The 15,917-nt window shown below is 43.9% G+C and overlaps 1 protein-coding gene across 1 annotated transcript in view; it reads right to left on the reverse strand.

Moving 5' to 3' along the window:
- The window catches only part of KIAA1522 (KIAA1522 ortholog), a 53,371-nt gene extending 41,221 nt beyond the window's left edge, over nt 1-12,150 (reverse strand). Inside the window, exon 1 of the mRNA XM_040337022.1 lies at nt 11,770-12,150. Coding sequence (XP_040192956.1) covers nt 11,770-11,956 — 187 coding nt within the window. The 5' untranslated portion in view covers nt 11,957-12,150. The remainder of the gene's footprint in view (nt 1-11,769) is intronic.
- Between the last annotated feature and the right edge of the window lie 3,767 nt (nt 12,151-15,917).

Below are 15,917 nucleotides of genomic sequence, written 5' to 3' on the forward strand. Positions count from 1 at the left end.
CCGTATCGTAGGGCCGGAAGTGGGTGCAGATACCTGTCTGTAGACAGGTATCTGCACCCCCCTCCCCCCTGAAAGGTGTCAAATGTGACACCGGAGGGGGGAGGGTGCCGATCAGCGGGACTCCACTTTAGAGTGGAGATCCGCTTTAACAAGGATTTCTAAAAGTAAAGTTGCCACAAAGCTGGGTATCTCAAAATGAACAACATGAAAGTGGTTGTTAAAGCTTACATATACCCAGTGAAGTGAATAGCCTCAGATGATACACAGGGATGAAACTAATTTCCCTACATAAGTTTTACATGCATATATGTAGTTTTCCCCCTTTCTACACCCTTGCAAAATTGCAAATTGTGTTAAAAAAATATTCTTCATCTGTGAGCAGCAGAGAAGAGGCTGCAGTTACACTGTGTGGGAGCTTATTGGAGGAAAGGGGGACCCCCCCCCCACATAGGCAGAGGAATGAAGGAACATGCAGAGCTGTATTCTGAATAGACTTGTCTAAACCACTGGCAAAAAAAGTGAATACACCCCTAAGTAAAAATTTCCAAATTGGGCCCAAAGCGTCAATATTTTGTGTGACATCCATTATTTTCCAGCACTCTTGGGCATGGAGTTCACCAGAGCTTCACAGGTTGCCAGTGAAGTTCTCTTCCACTCCTCCATGACGACATCACAGAGCTGGTGGATGTTAGAGACCTTGCGCTCCTCCACCTTCCATTTGAGGATGCCCCACAGATGCTCAATCGGGTTTAGGCCTGGTGACATGCTTGAACAGTCCATCACCTTTACCTTTAGCTTCTTTAGCAAGGCAGTGGTCATTTTGGAGGTATGTTTGGGGTCATTGCCATGTTGGAATACTGCCCTGCAGTCCAGTCTCCAAAAGAAGAAGATCATGTTCTGCTTCAGTATGTCACAGTACATGTTGGCATTCATGGTTCCCTTAATGAACTGTAGCTGGCAACACTTATGCAGCCCCAGACCATGACACTCCCACCACCATGCTCGGCTGTAGGCAAGACACACTTGTCTTTGTACTCCTCAACTGGTCACCACACCCACTTGACACCATCTGAACCAAATAAATTTATCTTGGTCTCATCAGACCACAAGACATGTTTTCAGTAGTCAATGTCCTTAGTCTGCTTGTCTTTAGCAAACTGTTTGCAGGCTTTCTTGGGCATCATGTTTAGAAGAGGCTTCCTTCTGGGACAACAGCCATGCAGGCCAATTTGATGCAGTGTGCGGCGTATGGTCTAAGCACTGACAGGCTGACCCCCCACCCCTTCAACCTCTGCAGCGATGCTGGCAGCACTCATACATCTATTTCCCAAAGACAACCTCTGTATATGACGCTGAGCACATGCATGGCGAGGCCTGTTCTGAGTGAAACCTGTCCTGTTTAACCACTGTATAGTCTTGGCCACTGTGGTGCAGCTAAGTTTCAGGGTCTTGGCAATCTTCTTATAGCCTAGGCCATCTTTATGTAGAGTAACAATAAATTTTTTTCAGATCCTTGGAGAGTTTTTTGCCATGAGGTGCCATGTTGAACTTCCAGTGACCAGTATGAAAGAGTCAGAGCACTTACCTGAGCCCCAACTCTCTCCAGTGATGTCCACGAATGTCTAAGCCGCATGGGACACTCTTCCTGATTGGCTGAGACACAGCAGCGACACCATTGGTTCCCATGGCTGTCAATCAAAGTCAGTCAGCCAATCAGGGGAGAGAGGGGGCAGGCTCGGGTCAGGGCTCAGTGTCCGAATAGATACACGGAGCTGTGACTTGGCTCCAGTGCCCCCATAGGAAGCTGCTGACTGTGAGCGCACTCGATAGGAGGAAAGGGCCAGGAGCAGCAAAGAGGGACCAGAGAAAAGGAGAATCTGGGCTTCTCTGTGAAAAACCAACTGCACAGAGGAGATAAATATAACATGTTTGTTATTTTTTTTTAAAGAACGAGAATTTACAAGCACTTTTAGTAGAATTAAACCCTCCTATCCTTTACAGCCAAGGAAGCTGCCTCTGTTTGATCTGCAACTGCCGTGGTGCTGCACATGTGATCAGTTACGACACCAGCCATTTGATGGTTTGACAGTTTGGTTGAGGACACAAGCAAATGTGACAGTTATCAATCCTGGCATTTCAGAAATGTAACTGTTTTTTGAAACCATTAAATTGATGGGTTAAGTTCTGCTTTATGATTTACTGCTGTTTAGGGGCTCTGGGCATCAGCAAAATGGCAGCCTCCAGCAAGAAAAAACAGGAGCCATATTGGAGGCAATTTACAGCACACACTCATTTTGGTAGAATGATTATTAATGTGGAATGTATGTTCCTTGCTAAAGAAAATTATTTTTTATCAAGTTGTTATGGGTAAAGTTCTGCTTTAAGTGTGAACACCAAATCCTGAATGATTTTTAAAATCTTCTAATCAACTCTTTGAAGATCAAAATGCTTTTATGCAACCACCACTGATCCCTGTGGGCACGCTCTCACCTTCAAAAGGAGACTTTTAAACTTTAAAAAGTCAGGTAAAGCAGAATTCCTTTCATAAAGCTGGGAAATAAGCTGTAGCCACTGTCAGTTTTCCCCTGAACAGTCACTGCATACAAGGACATTGATTAAGGCAATATACTCAAAGAAAAATTTCTCCACTTCTTAAAATGTACCTTTATTGCACACTGTAGAAAAGTTTAAAACTGCATTCAATGACAGTGAGAAATTCTCCCCTATATACCAGCAGGCTGCAGTAAGCAGGTCACACTACTAGAAGGCTCATGCCAGGTACCGGTAGGTCTATATCCTTATTGGCTATGTGTTTACATTCCAGGCAGTAGATCTACCTTCCCATTTTTTGCTGTTCACAGCACATATAACTGCCGGCCATAGACAGATCAAAATTCAGTCATTTTTAAATTTTTATTTTTTGTACAATTACTGCCGCCGGTTATAGCCAGCAGTAGTAATCATTGTATCCAGACAGTGGGGAAAACTCCTGCTGTCTGAATACAATGCCACAGTCGTAGGGATTTCCCATCAACACTGACTGTGTTTTCTTTCCTTCAACTCATGGCCGAAGGAAAGTTCATGTATGGCCAGCTTTAGCAAGGAATATAAATCTGATGTGTTTTTATTGCAGTGCGTTTCTCTATTACAGAGATAACCTGCAACTTTTAAATCTATGAAACCAGGACAAGAAAGAAGGGAAATGGCAGTCACTGAAACAGGCATGCATGGACAGCAAAACCTCACAGAGGTTCCAACCATATTTTTGTAGCTGCTTTTGTCCCAATTACAGAGAATGGCTGTCACTTACTTTCTCTCTGATCTACATCCCTCGGGGCAGAAAGTACAGGGGAAAAAAAACAGCTATAGACAGCACAATTCCACCCTCCATCCAAACTTATTTTCAGTAGTTGGGCTTGAAAGCCTTCTAACAAAAATATTCTTAAAAATTCTGACTCGTGTTGTCTGGCAAAACGAGCAGAATTCAGGCCACAGCGGTGTGCAGTACCGCGTTTGGCCTGAGGTGGGGGGCACGGGAGCCAAGGCAAACGGCGCCGATTGGGAGCGATCGGCGCGTTCGAAAATGCTTGGAAATACGCCATTCCTGAGCCTTTCCGGCAACCCCCCACCTCTCGCTAAAAGGGGTTTTGCGTGTCATTGAAGTCAATGCGGAACAAATTATTTTCAATTCCATTGACTTCAATGTGAAAACTCGCTTTGATATGCAAGTACTCTGGATTACGAGCATTCTCATGGAACGGATTATGCTCGTAATCTGAGGTTCCACTGTATTAGACATGTAGCATTATGGAGGAACACATCAAAATGTATGGGATTTTTCATGCTCCGTTCACATCTAGGCATTTTTGGGCAATTTTCTGCTCTAAGCGTCAGCTAAAAAAATGTGCAACAAGACAACTACCATTAATTTCAATGGACCCTGTTCACATCTGAACGTTCTGTCACCTGAAGCAAAATGCCCATCACTCAAAAAAAGTACAGGAGCTTCTTTTTTGGCAGATTACAGGCGTTTTACTGCTTTTCATTGGTGATTTGTCAACTTCAAAAAACCTGTACAAAACATGCAAAAACGCCAGAAAAAACACCCAAAAAACTTCTGTAAAATAGCAACACCTAGATATGAACGGAGCCTTATAGCGCTAACACAAGTATCTAATTTTGTGTTGATAAAAGCCTGCTGTAATAAACTGCACAATACTACTCACAGTTGGGGTGGAAGGGAAAGAGGATTCAGGAAGCCAGGTATTAACTATTCCGCTTTAATTTATAACAAAAATTACCCAAATGGCCCTGATCAAAAGCTTACATACCCTGGAATGTTTGAAACACAAGAAGACACACATAGGTAAAGTAGAAATTAAAGGAGTTGTAAAGGAAAACATTTTTTTGCCTAAAATTAATGTCTGCAAGGTAGTCAGACAGAATAGTGTAATGATTCTGTTAAAAAACAAGTAAATACCTATTAAATTCCTTCATCTATATCACTTCCGGCATTCTAGTTTCTGTTCTCCCATTCACTTCCTGGTTTGTAGCGCTCGTTCATGTAGGAACTACATTTCCCAGTATGAATTGCGGCACGCCCAGTAATTCACACTTCCTTGAAGTCTCTAACACGTAGAGAGCGTCCTGCCGCACAGATGTAGTTCCCAGGGGGTGAGCACGTTACTGACCACCGCAGTAAAGCCTCCCATCACGGTGGTCAGTAAAATCAGACAAGCAGGAAGTGAACAGAACAGAGAAGAAATGGAGCAACTTCTGAGCAAAAACGAACAATGAGGAAGTGAAAAGAGGAATGTCTGCAGGTAAAGGATGCTTATTATGAAAAAAAAAATTTCCTTTACAACCCCTTTAACTTTCCACATCTGTGGCTTTTTAAATTTCAATTAGTGTCTGTATTTAAGAAGTCAATGAGTTTGTTAGCTCTCACGTGGATGCGCTGAGCAGTCTAGATACTGAACCACGGGGAGCAGAAAAGAACTGTCAAAAGACCTGCGTAACAAAGTAATGGAAATTTATAAAGGTGGAAAAGGATAGCCAAAGCATTGATTATACCAGTCGGTACAGTTCAATCACTTATTAAGAATTGGAAAATTCAGGGATCTCATGATACCAAGCCAAGGTCAGGTAGACCAAGAAAGATTGCAACCAAAACTGTGAGAAGAATTGTTCAGGATACAAAGAAAAACCCCACAGGTAACCCCAGGAGAGAAATACAGGCTGCTCTGTAAAAAGATGGTGTGGTTGTTTTTAAGCTGCATGGTCTAGTTGCCAGAAAGAAGCCTCTACTGCACCAATGCCACAAAAATACCCAATTACAATATGTCCCACAACACCTTGGCATGCAATTTTTGTGATACTGGCACAGTAAAGGCTTCTTTCTGGCAACTTGACCATGCAGCTCATTTTTGTTCAGATATTGTTCTCCGCGCCTTTAGGGTGCTGGCTGTGGGAACCCAGAAGAGGCTGGATTACTAGAGATCAGAGCTGGATTCACTGGGTGTAAGGTCAATGGTCTAGCTATGCTGTCTGTTAAGCATGCCTGGACCACAAAGCTGGGTGAGCAAAACCCATAATCCTTTGGCAGGTAAAACAGTTCATAGATAGGTATTAAACAGCCATGTATTTAAGAAAGTTCTTCTTAAATCAAATGTAAAACATTTACTAGGGTTGTCCCGATACCGATACTAGTATCGGTATCGGGACCGATACCAAGCATTGGCACCGAGTACTTGTACTCGGGGCAAATGCTCCGATGCTTCACCCGATACCTGGACAGTCAGGGTGATCAGTGCGGTGGGGGAGTTACAAGCACCGATCACCGCTGACTGTCCTTGTGTCCTCCTCCATTCCCCCTCTGTGCTGTGTCCCCCCCTCCTTGCCCGGCGCTGTCATGCCCCCCTCCGTCCTGCTGCCGTGTCCCCCCATTCTGCCGTCATGTCCCCCTCCGTCCTGCCGCCATGTGTCCCCCCTCCGTGCTCCGTGCTGTCGCCGTCATGCCCCGCTCCTTGCTTTGGCTGTCATGCCCCCCTCCGTCCTGCTGCCGTGTCCCCCCATTCTGCCGTCATGTCCCCCTTCATCCTGCCGCCATGTGTCCCCCCTCCGTGCTGCCGCCGTCATGCCTCGCTCCTTGCTGCCGCCGTCATGCCCCCCGCCGTGCTGCTGATCTGTCAGGATGGAGAGTGGCGGTAGGAGCCGGTAAACCCGGCTCCTACCTTTTCTGAATGTACAGAGTTAGTGATCACTGACTCTGTACATTCACATAACTGAAACATTGTAACCTCCTTTGATTACGATGTTTCAGTTTATGAATGAAGAGAAGCCGCTGGCTTCTCTTCTTTCATTTTCAGTGCAGCTGAGTTTATAGAGAAAGGGGAATTTGTGTCCCTAGTCCCTTTCCCTGTCTCAGAGGGGAGATGTCAGAGGTCTGTTAAGACCCCTGATATCTCACCAAAGACCCCCCCCCCCCCCCAACAGTGCTGCTAAAAAAAAAAAAAAAAAAAAGGAATTGCAATAAAAAATGAATTGTAAAAAATAAAAATTGAAATAAAAAAACACACTGACATGTACATTTCCCCCCACCCCCCTTAAAAAAATAAAGCATTGTAAAAAAAAAAAAAATGTAAAAAAAAATAAATAAATAAATAAATACTGACACATGAGATTTAAAAAAAGTATTGGTAATCGGTATCGGCGAGTACATGAAAAAAAGTATCTGTACTTGTACTCGGTCCTAAAAAAGTGGTATCGGGACAACCCTAACATTTACGGTACTTAGAATGTGACAATTTGCCTTCTGACACATCACACTTGTACCAAATCAGCAGACACTTATGAATATGGACAAAAAAATGTAAGGACGTTGGAAACAACATCTGCAAACAAGCATACAGAGGAATAACAGACTACATAGAACTGTAAATGTAATTGATGATATCACACAGATACACCCAGCATGTGTTACACAGCTCCGGGAAAAAGGGTGTGTAACCTACACAGGAAGGAAAGTGTTTGTGTGTCACGTTAGACCATTTAGGAAATAGGCAGGACAAGGAAAATCCCATATAATCACACATATACTCTAGTGCACTTTGCTGTTAAAATACAATATACTGGATAAACACTGCCATATATTATATAAGACTCAACAGACCCACAACATGTGTTTGCAGAACATGGCTTAAACAGTAAGAATGTTTATGTATGTTGCTACCTCCTCCGCTAGGTAATTCTAGGGACTATATAATAGCTGAACATTGGCTAGCCATAGACATGAGATGGAGATCTGAATTTCCAACTGCAGCACAATTTTTATGTAGAAAAATTGTAACATAAACATGAAAAAAGGTTTCTCCCAAATGTGCATGTTTATGTATCACAAAGTCATACTATTTTTCTATGATAAAGGTGACATAGGGGAGGGCGAGAGCAGAACAGAGATCTGGACTGATTTAATAGAATCTCTCTCTTGAGACTGGTTGCACAACACTCAGATCCAGCTCATTTTATCATGAGATCTTCACCCCCCAAAAAATGAGAACATCAGTGACTGCCGTCCAATGTCTATGCGTGGCCCTACATTGAAAAACAATTATGATTTATCCAAAAAAATCCACTTGGGACTTTCGAGTTTTCCCTAGATAGCAGTCAGCCAGAGGCTGTCTGCAGAGTTTGTACCAAGGCAAACCACATATACTGTTTCCTAAAATGGCAATTTTTGGTCAGATCAGGGGACAATTCATTGGAGCCTATGGCAGCCATAGTGTTCATGTATACATGTCACGTAAATACTACCACTTGTTAACAAGAACTAGTTCATTGTAGATAATAGACAGCATGCAGCACTGATTACTGGTAACTCTATGCACACCACATTGACTGCCTTGGGGCAAATAACTATGTAACAAGTGAGTGAAGGTCCAGGGGGGAGAGAGAGATTATACTTCTCCTTAGTTTCAGAACAGAATGTACACTCACCATTCACACATTTTGTCTGTATGACCGACACACATTTCCTCTCAGTCAGGATACAAAATAAATCAGGGCCGCTTCTTAACTCCTTAATACAAAACCTCAATGCCTGAACCAAGATTTGCAATTTTGATATGTGTAACTTTACATATTTTTGCATCTTTTGTGTATCCAGCAGAAATTCTCCTACTCCTACTGTGCATGGTGATACCACATAAATTCTTGATCAAGTGATTGTCAGAACAGCGGAACACTTCCTGATACACAACAGCACCACATATATGTGACAGCACAGGATAAAGCCTCGTACACGCAATGAGAATATCGGACGAATGAGAAACCAATAGGTTACTAAAATTCTTGTTAGATAGAAAACAATGTTAGAAGTGATGTAATGTATTTTTTAGTTTCCAAACATGCACAGATTTTTTTTGTACAAATACTATACTAATTACACAAAAATCGTTTGTTCTGTTATCTTACAGGAAAAATGTTCAAGCTTGTCCCTTCAGATATGTTCACATGAACTGTCATGATCAGCTTTCAAAAGCTGTGCACAAACGAATAGATGATCGTTCCGAATACGTTTTTTTTTGTCCAATGCGAGGCTTAAAGTGGCTCTAAAAGCAGAAGTTTTTTTATCTTAATGCATTCTATGCATTAAGTTCAAAAACCATCTGTATGCAGCACCCCCAGCACCCTAATACTTACCTGAACCCCATCTGAATGTCAGTGAGCCAATGAGGAGAGAGAACGGACAGACTCGGGTGCCTCCATAGCAAGCTGGTTGCTGTGGGGGGCCTCGGCAGGAGGGAGGGGCCAGGAGCACCGACAAGGGATCCGAGAAGAAGAGGATCTGGGCTGTTCTGTGCAAAACCACTGCAACTGAGCAGGTAAGTATACACGTTTGTTGTTTTTTAACAAAAAAAAAAAAAAAAACAAGACTTTAAAGTGGTTCTAAAGCCTTAAGATTTTTCACCTTAATGCATTCTATGCATTAATGTGAAAAACCTTCTGTGCTCCCTTTTCTTACCTGAGCACAATCTGATCCAGCGATGTGCACAAGCATAGCGGCTCCATCCGCTGTCTCTCTCTTGGGAAGATTGATATGAGCCATTGGCTCCTGCTGATGTCAATCAAATCCTGTGACAAGGAGCAGGGGGCGTGTCCGAGTCCCGCTGTCTTTGTCAATGGATGCAGCAGCGGATTTTGGGAGCAAGCCCACAAAGGTGCAACCAGGGAAAATGGCTTTGAAGATGAGGGGCTTGGAGCACCAGCGGGGGACCCCAGAAGAAGAGGGAGATCGGAGCTGCTCTGTGCAAAACTATTGCACAGAGAAGGTAAGTATAGGTAGGTTTGTTATTTTTATAAAAAAAAAAAAAAAACCTGAAGGTTTACAACCACTTTAATATCACTTTTATGCCCTGTACACACGATCGGTTCATCCGATGAAAACGGTCTGATGGATTTTTTCAGATATCCGATGAAGCTGACTTTCATCAGTCTTGCCTACACACCATCAGTTAAAAAAACGATCGTGTCAGACTGTGGTGACGTAAAACAAAATGACGTGCTGAGAAAAATGAAGTTCAATGCTTCTGAGCATGCGTCAACTTGATTCTGAGCATGCGTGGATTTTTATCCGATGGACGTGCTCACAGACGATCGTTTTTTTTCTATCGGTTTTTTAACCATCAGATCATTTTAAAACAAGTTCCTCGTTTTTTCACCGATGGACAATTGGAACCAACACACTAGAGACACTTTAAATATCTTACAAACGTTTATTGAAACGATCACATCACAAACAGCGTTAGTGCAAAATGTTAACACATAGGACCCCTTTATCAGGTATGTGATGATAAGCAGGTCACAATAGACAAACAGGGAAACACAAACAACAAAATAAATTAAGTGTAAGAACATAGAGGTTGATTTACTAAAGGCAACCAGACTGTGCACTTTGCAAATGCAGTTGCTCCAGAGTTTAGTAAATAAGCAGAAGCTCAGCTGACTTCCGTCATTCAATCATGTAAAAGCAAAAATGCTTGTATTTATTTTTCTTGCACGTGATTGGGTATTTTTTTGCAAAAGTGAGGCTTTACCTCATTTACTAAGCTTTGGAGTGACTGCACTTGCAAAGTGCACCATCTATTTGCCTTTAGTAAATCAACTCCATAGTGTTTCACTGGCATTTTAAGGGTGAACTCCAGGAAAGTAAAAATCCTCTTATGCAGTGGGGCGACACCGCATTGCAACAAATAAATAACTTGTTTATGACTAGGGCACCAGAAAAAGCCGTTTTACTTACCTGATCCTCTCTCCCACAGGCTCCCTGCACACAGTCTCCTCTCCTCTATGCTCTGGCCATTGCCACTCCTCTGACGTCATCAAGTACAATGTAGTGAATGAGCAATGAACGTCAGGACTCCAAGGGGCAATCCACTGCCATGGGAACGTAGGGGGGAGTAGAGGGGAGTCCTGGCTGCTGGGGGGGGGGAAACTGCATTTAGCGGCCCCCTAGACATAAATGAACATTTAACCCTTGCAACACTAAAAGGAGGATTTTTTACTTTTCCTAGAGATGGGCGTTAAAAATGCCTGCCAAAAGAGTTCTGCACAGCCTTGTAATGTTGTACGGACACTGTGATGTAATTGTTTCAATTAACATTTGCAATTTGCACTATATGAAAAGAATCCAATGTGTGCTGATGACATAGGTTTACGTCACCAGGCATTATGCGCCAATTTAAACCGCTGTCGTGCTTTCCATTACGGTAAACCTGTGCAGGCAGCTAAAGCACGATGGATAGGCCTATCTATGGGAACGCACAACATGTCATAGCCAAACTTATACGAACAAGCAGAATAACGCATACAAGCCTGGACATGGGTATGTATTGCCCCAGGTAGCCAGCCTGACTTTACACATACTCCTCAGTAATAAGCGTCTCTTAACTGATGATCCATACATCAAATACATCCCAGTAACATGCATTGACCTTGAACTGACACTCGCCTTTTTCTCATGATACATTTCTAATACTTCTACGCTGTTCTTCTGAGAAAACATAAGAAAGATTTCACTCTTGCGCTGCTTAATTATTCATTAACAGCGTCCCTTGTAAAGTGTTTGCTATCTTCTGATATTTATCTGCAAAGTCACAGAGAGAAAGCTGCCGTCAGACATTTTACTTGTCATCTGACCTCAACTCTGTACTTTTACTGCTGCAAAAAAATGTATTTATAGCAAAGATCGTATTCTGAATCACGGCAGTTGTGTTCTATGTGATCGGGTACCTGTGAGATCCATAAAAAAAATAAGAAAGTACACCCTACTAATTCCTGAGCAGATAGATGGGATGGGGCACAAGGTTGTGTTTACATTCTTCTGATTACATGGTATCTTGTGATTCTAGAAACATGCAATGATTTATTTTATAAACAGAAAGCTGGGATCCAAAAACAAGAGAGGATTAGGAAAAAAAAGTTTGCAAAGTTTGTTGTAGATGATTGATGAGAATGATATGCAGAATAAAAAGTCCCTGTGGTCAGCAGTATGTAGGAGGGGGTGAGGGTGGGTGAGGATGGGTGCAGGCGCTAGGCCTGTTGGCATGAAGGGGATCAGGTACCCTGGAAGCAGTGCCCGCCTATATACATGACAGATAGGCACTGAGAGTAGTAGACATCTATGTCCTTACCCCCCAGCCAGGCTGAGCCTCCTCCCCATCCTCCTCCTCATGTACCCCCTCCATATGGCACACACCTGGCACTCCTCACCTTTCTCACCATCCTGCTGCTTGGCCTCCGACTGCTGCTTCTTCTTCTTCCGCCCGCGTAGCCAGCTCAGTGCCCGGCGTAGAGTGCCGTTCTTATGCTTCTTCTTCTTAGGCTCCAGAGCCTGGTCCGAGTCTTGCCCGGGGGGCACAGGGTCAGAGTCCGGGGGGAGGGCGGTGTGGGCAGACATGGCTCACTGGGCGGGGGGCATGCTGCCACTTGCCAGGCTATACAATGCGGGCGGCGCCCGACCCTCCACGTGTCATAGCCTTGTTGTGAGCGCTGTGTGTCTCCGGTGCCCCCCGCTGTCCTGGCCGGGCTCCTCTCTCCGGGACTCTCCCCGCCGTGTCTCTCCGGACTCCTCCTCCCACCCGCTTCCGCATTCCAGCCCCGGGGGGCGGGGCCCGGCACACCTGGGACACCGGGGACACCAGGATGGGACGGGAGAGACACCACCTGACACCGGGAGACATTTCATTCCCTCAGCTGGGGATTACACAGCCAACATCACTAGCATTGCATTCCACACATCCTCCCTATAGATTGTAAACTCTTGGAACTGGGCTCCGTTTTGTAAACTGTTGGCACTCTAAAGATCCTATATACTGTATATACATATATATACACATTATATATATATATATATATATATATATATATATATATATATATATACATACACACACACACACAACAAACATATTATTATATAAAGTATATAAATAGATACCGTATATACAGTGTGCTCTGATTTCCTTTGCACGCTGCTGATTGGGGCAGTGAAGGGTTAAAAGGAGATGGGCACACTGCTGATAAGGGCGGTGAAGGGTAAAAGGAGATGGGCACACTGCTGATAAGGGCAGTGAAGGGTAAAAGGAGATGGGCACGCTGCTGATAGGAGGCAATGAAGGGTTAAAAGAAGATGGGCACACTGCTAATAAGGGTAAAAGGAGATGGGCACACTGCTAATAAGGGCAGTGAAGGGTAAAAGGAAATGGGCACGCCGCTGATAGGGGCAATGAAGGGTTAAAAAGAGATGGGCATCCTGCTGATTGGGTCAGAGAAGGGTTAAAGGGAGATGGGTATGCTGCTGATAAGGGCAGAGAAGGATTAAAGGGAGATGGGTATGCTGCAGATAAGGGCAGTGAAGGGTTAAAGGGAGATGGGTATGCTGCTGAGGGCAGTGAAGGATTAAAGAGAGATGGGCATGCTACTGATTGGGGCAGAGTAGGGTTAAAGGGAGATGGGCACACAATGATAAGGGCAGTGAAGGGTTAAAGAGAGATGTGCATGCTACTGATAAGGGCAGTGAAGGGTTAAAGGGAGATGGTTATGCTTCTGATAAGACCAGTGAACGGGGCAGTGAAGGGTTAAAGAGATAGGTATGCTGAGGATTGGGGCAGTGAAGGGTTAAAGAGATGGGTATGCTGCTGATTGGGGCAGTGAAGGGTTAAAGGGAGATGGGCACGGTGCCGATAGGGGGCAATGAAGGGTTAAAAGAAGATGGACACACTGCTAATAAGGGCAATGAAGGGTAAAAGGTGATGGGCACACTGCTAATAAGGGCAGTGAAGGGTAAAAGGAAATGGGCACGCCGCTGATAGGGGCAATGAAGGGTTAAAAAGAGATGGGCATGCTGCTGATTGGGTCAGAGAAGGGTTAAAGGGAGATGGGTATGCTGCAGATAAGGGCAGTGAAGGGTTAAAGGGAGATGGGTATGCTGCTGAGGGCAGTGAAGGGTTAAAGAGAGATGGGCATGCTACTGATAAGGGCAGTGAAGGGTTAAAGGGAGATGGGTATGCTGCTGATAAGACCAGTGAACGGGGCAGTGAAGGGTTAAAGAGATGGGTATATACTGCGGATTGGGGCAGTGAAGGGTTAAAGAGATGGGTATATACTGCGGATTGGGGCAGTGAAGGGTTAAAGAGATGGGTATGCTGCTGATTGGGGAAGTGAAGGGTTAAAGGGAGATGGGCACGGTGCTGAAGTCGGTTAACCCATTGTGTGTGTGTGTGTCGTCCATGCGCCTCCCTCTGTAAACACGATTCCGTTGTCATAACATTGGGCTTGTCCTAAAAACGCTTGCAGCTACATCAGAGGCTGCCAGAAGAATAGAGCTATTGTCAGCAGGAGAGAGGGAGGGTGGTCACCTAAATACACAGCCAGCTCACACAAACACACACTCCATTAGATGGCAGGGTGAAGGTTAGGGGGGCTCTACAAATATTGGGAAAAAGAAGCTGGAAAACACTTGAATCCATTGCACAGAGCGATTACTGATCCACCGGTTGTACATCAAGTACTTATAAAACTTCACTAAAGGTAGTTGAGTGCAAACTTGTCCAGAGTGATACATAACTAGTTACAAAATAGGAAATGGTCAATGTAACTATATTATTTATTCCCATTTTGAGTGAATAAATAGGGTGTCCTGAAAGTCTGGATAAATTGGCAAAAATGTATTTAAAAAAAGTTTTAAAGTAAAGCTGGCCATAGACAGTGGAATCTCGTCTGGTTCAGCAGGGAGCGGCTGAGATTCGAACCATCTATGGGCAGGCTGAATGTACCCAAGTTTATTGATTGATCAGCTTGGGTACAACCAGCATGTTGGATTTTTCATGCGATTATTGCCAGTGGCTATGACCGCTGGCAATAGTCATTGGGGGTTATTTACGAAAGGCAAATCCACTTTGCACTACAAGTGCACTTGGAAGTGCAGTCGCTGTAAATCTGAGGGGTAGATGTGAAATGAGGGGAAGCTCTGCTGATTTTATCCTCCAATCATGTGCAAGCTAAAATGCTGTTTTTTATTTTCCTTGCATGTCTCCTCAGATCTACAGCGACTGCACTTCCAAGTGCACTTGCAGTGCAAAGTGGATTTGCCTTTCGTAAATAACCCCCATTGTGTGTTCTTCCCACCGAGGCGGCTCCCTGCACCTCCCACCTCACCACTTGTGTGTACTCTAATGTCCCTAATGTCTAGTACACAAGATGAGAAAATCTGAGAAAAACACTGCTTTTGGAGCGATTGTACAATAATCTGATCATTAGTACACAGCTTTCGAGAGACGAGAGATGACTGTTCATGCAAAATTATCCACGAAAATTGAAAATGAAAGAATACATTACAATACAATACAACACAATGGGGGTTATTTACTAAAGGAAAATCCACTTTGCACTACAAGTGCAAACTACAAGTGCAAAGTGCACTTGAAATTGCACTGAAAGTGCACTTGGAAGTTCAGTCGCTGCAGATCTGAAGGGGATAAGCAAGGAGAATAAAAAACAGCATTTTAGCTTGCACATGATTGGACGATAAAATCAGCAGAGCTTCCCCTCATTTCAGATCTACTCCTTAGATTTACAGCAACTGCACTTCCAAGTGCACTTTGCACTTGTAGTTTGCACTTGCAGTGCAAAGTGGATTTGCCTTTCATAAATAACCCCCATTACATCACTTCCAAAGTGATATTCTGTCATACGAGAATTTTCGGAACTTTAAAGCAGTAGTAAACCACAGCCTTTTAAAAAAGAAAAAAACCTGCAAGACAAAAGCATAATGTGCTAGTATGCATATACTTACCTTAGAACAAAGCCCTGCAGCGGCGTTCCAACAGGGCTTCCATCTTCATCCAGTCTACCCTTCCAAGTTTGCATGCTCTGGCCACCTGATTGGCTGAGCCATGATAACGTCACTTCCGCACATGCACACAGGAGGCGCAGCTGCGACACAGAGCTCTGAAGAGATGGCACAGGTATATCGTCCCTTTAGAGAGCATGCGCCGGTGACGTCACTTGCTGCATGCAGCGTGAATATCTACTGAACACTGCAAGTTTAGGAGATATTTACTGTACCTAGAGGTAAGCTTTATTATAGGCGTATCTGTAGGTACATGTTTAAAAAGACTTTAATACCACTTTAAGTGGATTATTATTATTATACAGGATTTATATAGCGCCAGCAGTTTGCGCAGCACTTAACAAAATGAAGGCAGACATTACAGTTACAATACAATTTGGTAGAAGTCAGAGGACCCTGCTCATTAGAGCTTACAATCTAAGATTAAGGCTGCATTCACACCTGAGCGACAAAACGCCTGAAGCGCGACGCTCAGATACGCTGGAGGGGAGAAATAACATTAATCTCT

This window comes from Rana temporaria, chromosome 2 (assembly GCF_905171775.1).
Source record: "Rana temporaria chromosome 2, aRanTem1.1, whole genome shotgun sequence".
Lineage (NCBI taxonomy): Eukaryota > Metazoa > Chordata > Amphibia > Anura > Ranidae > Rana > Rana temporaria.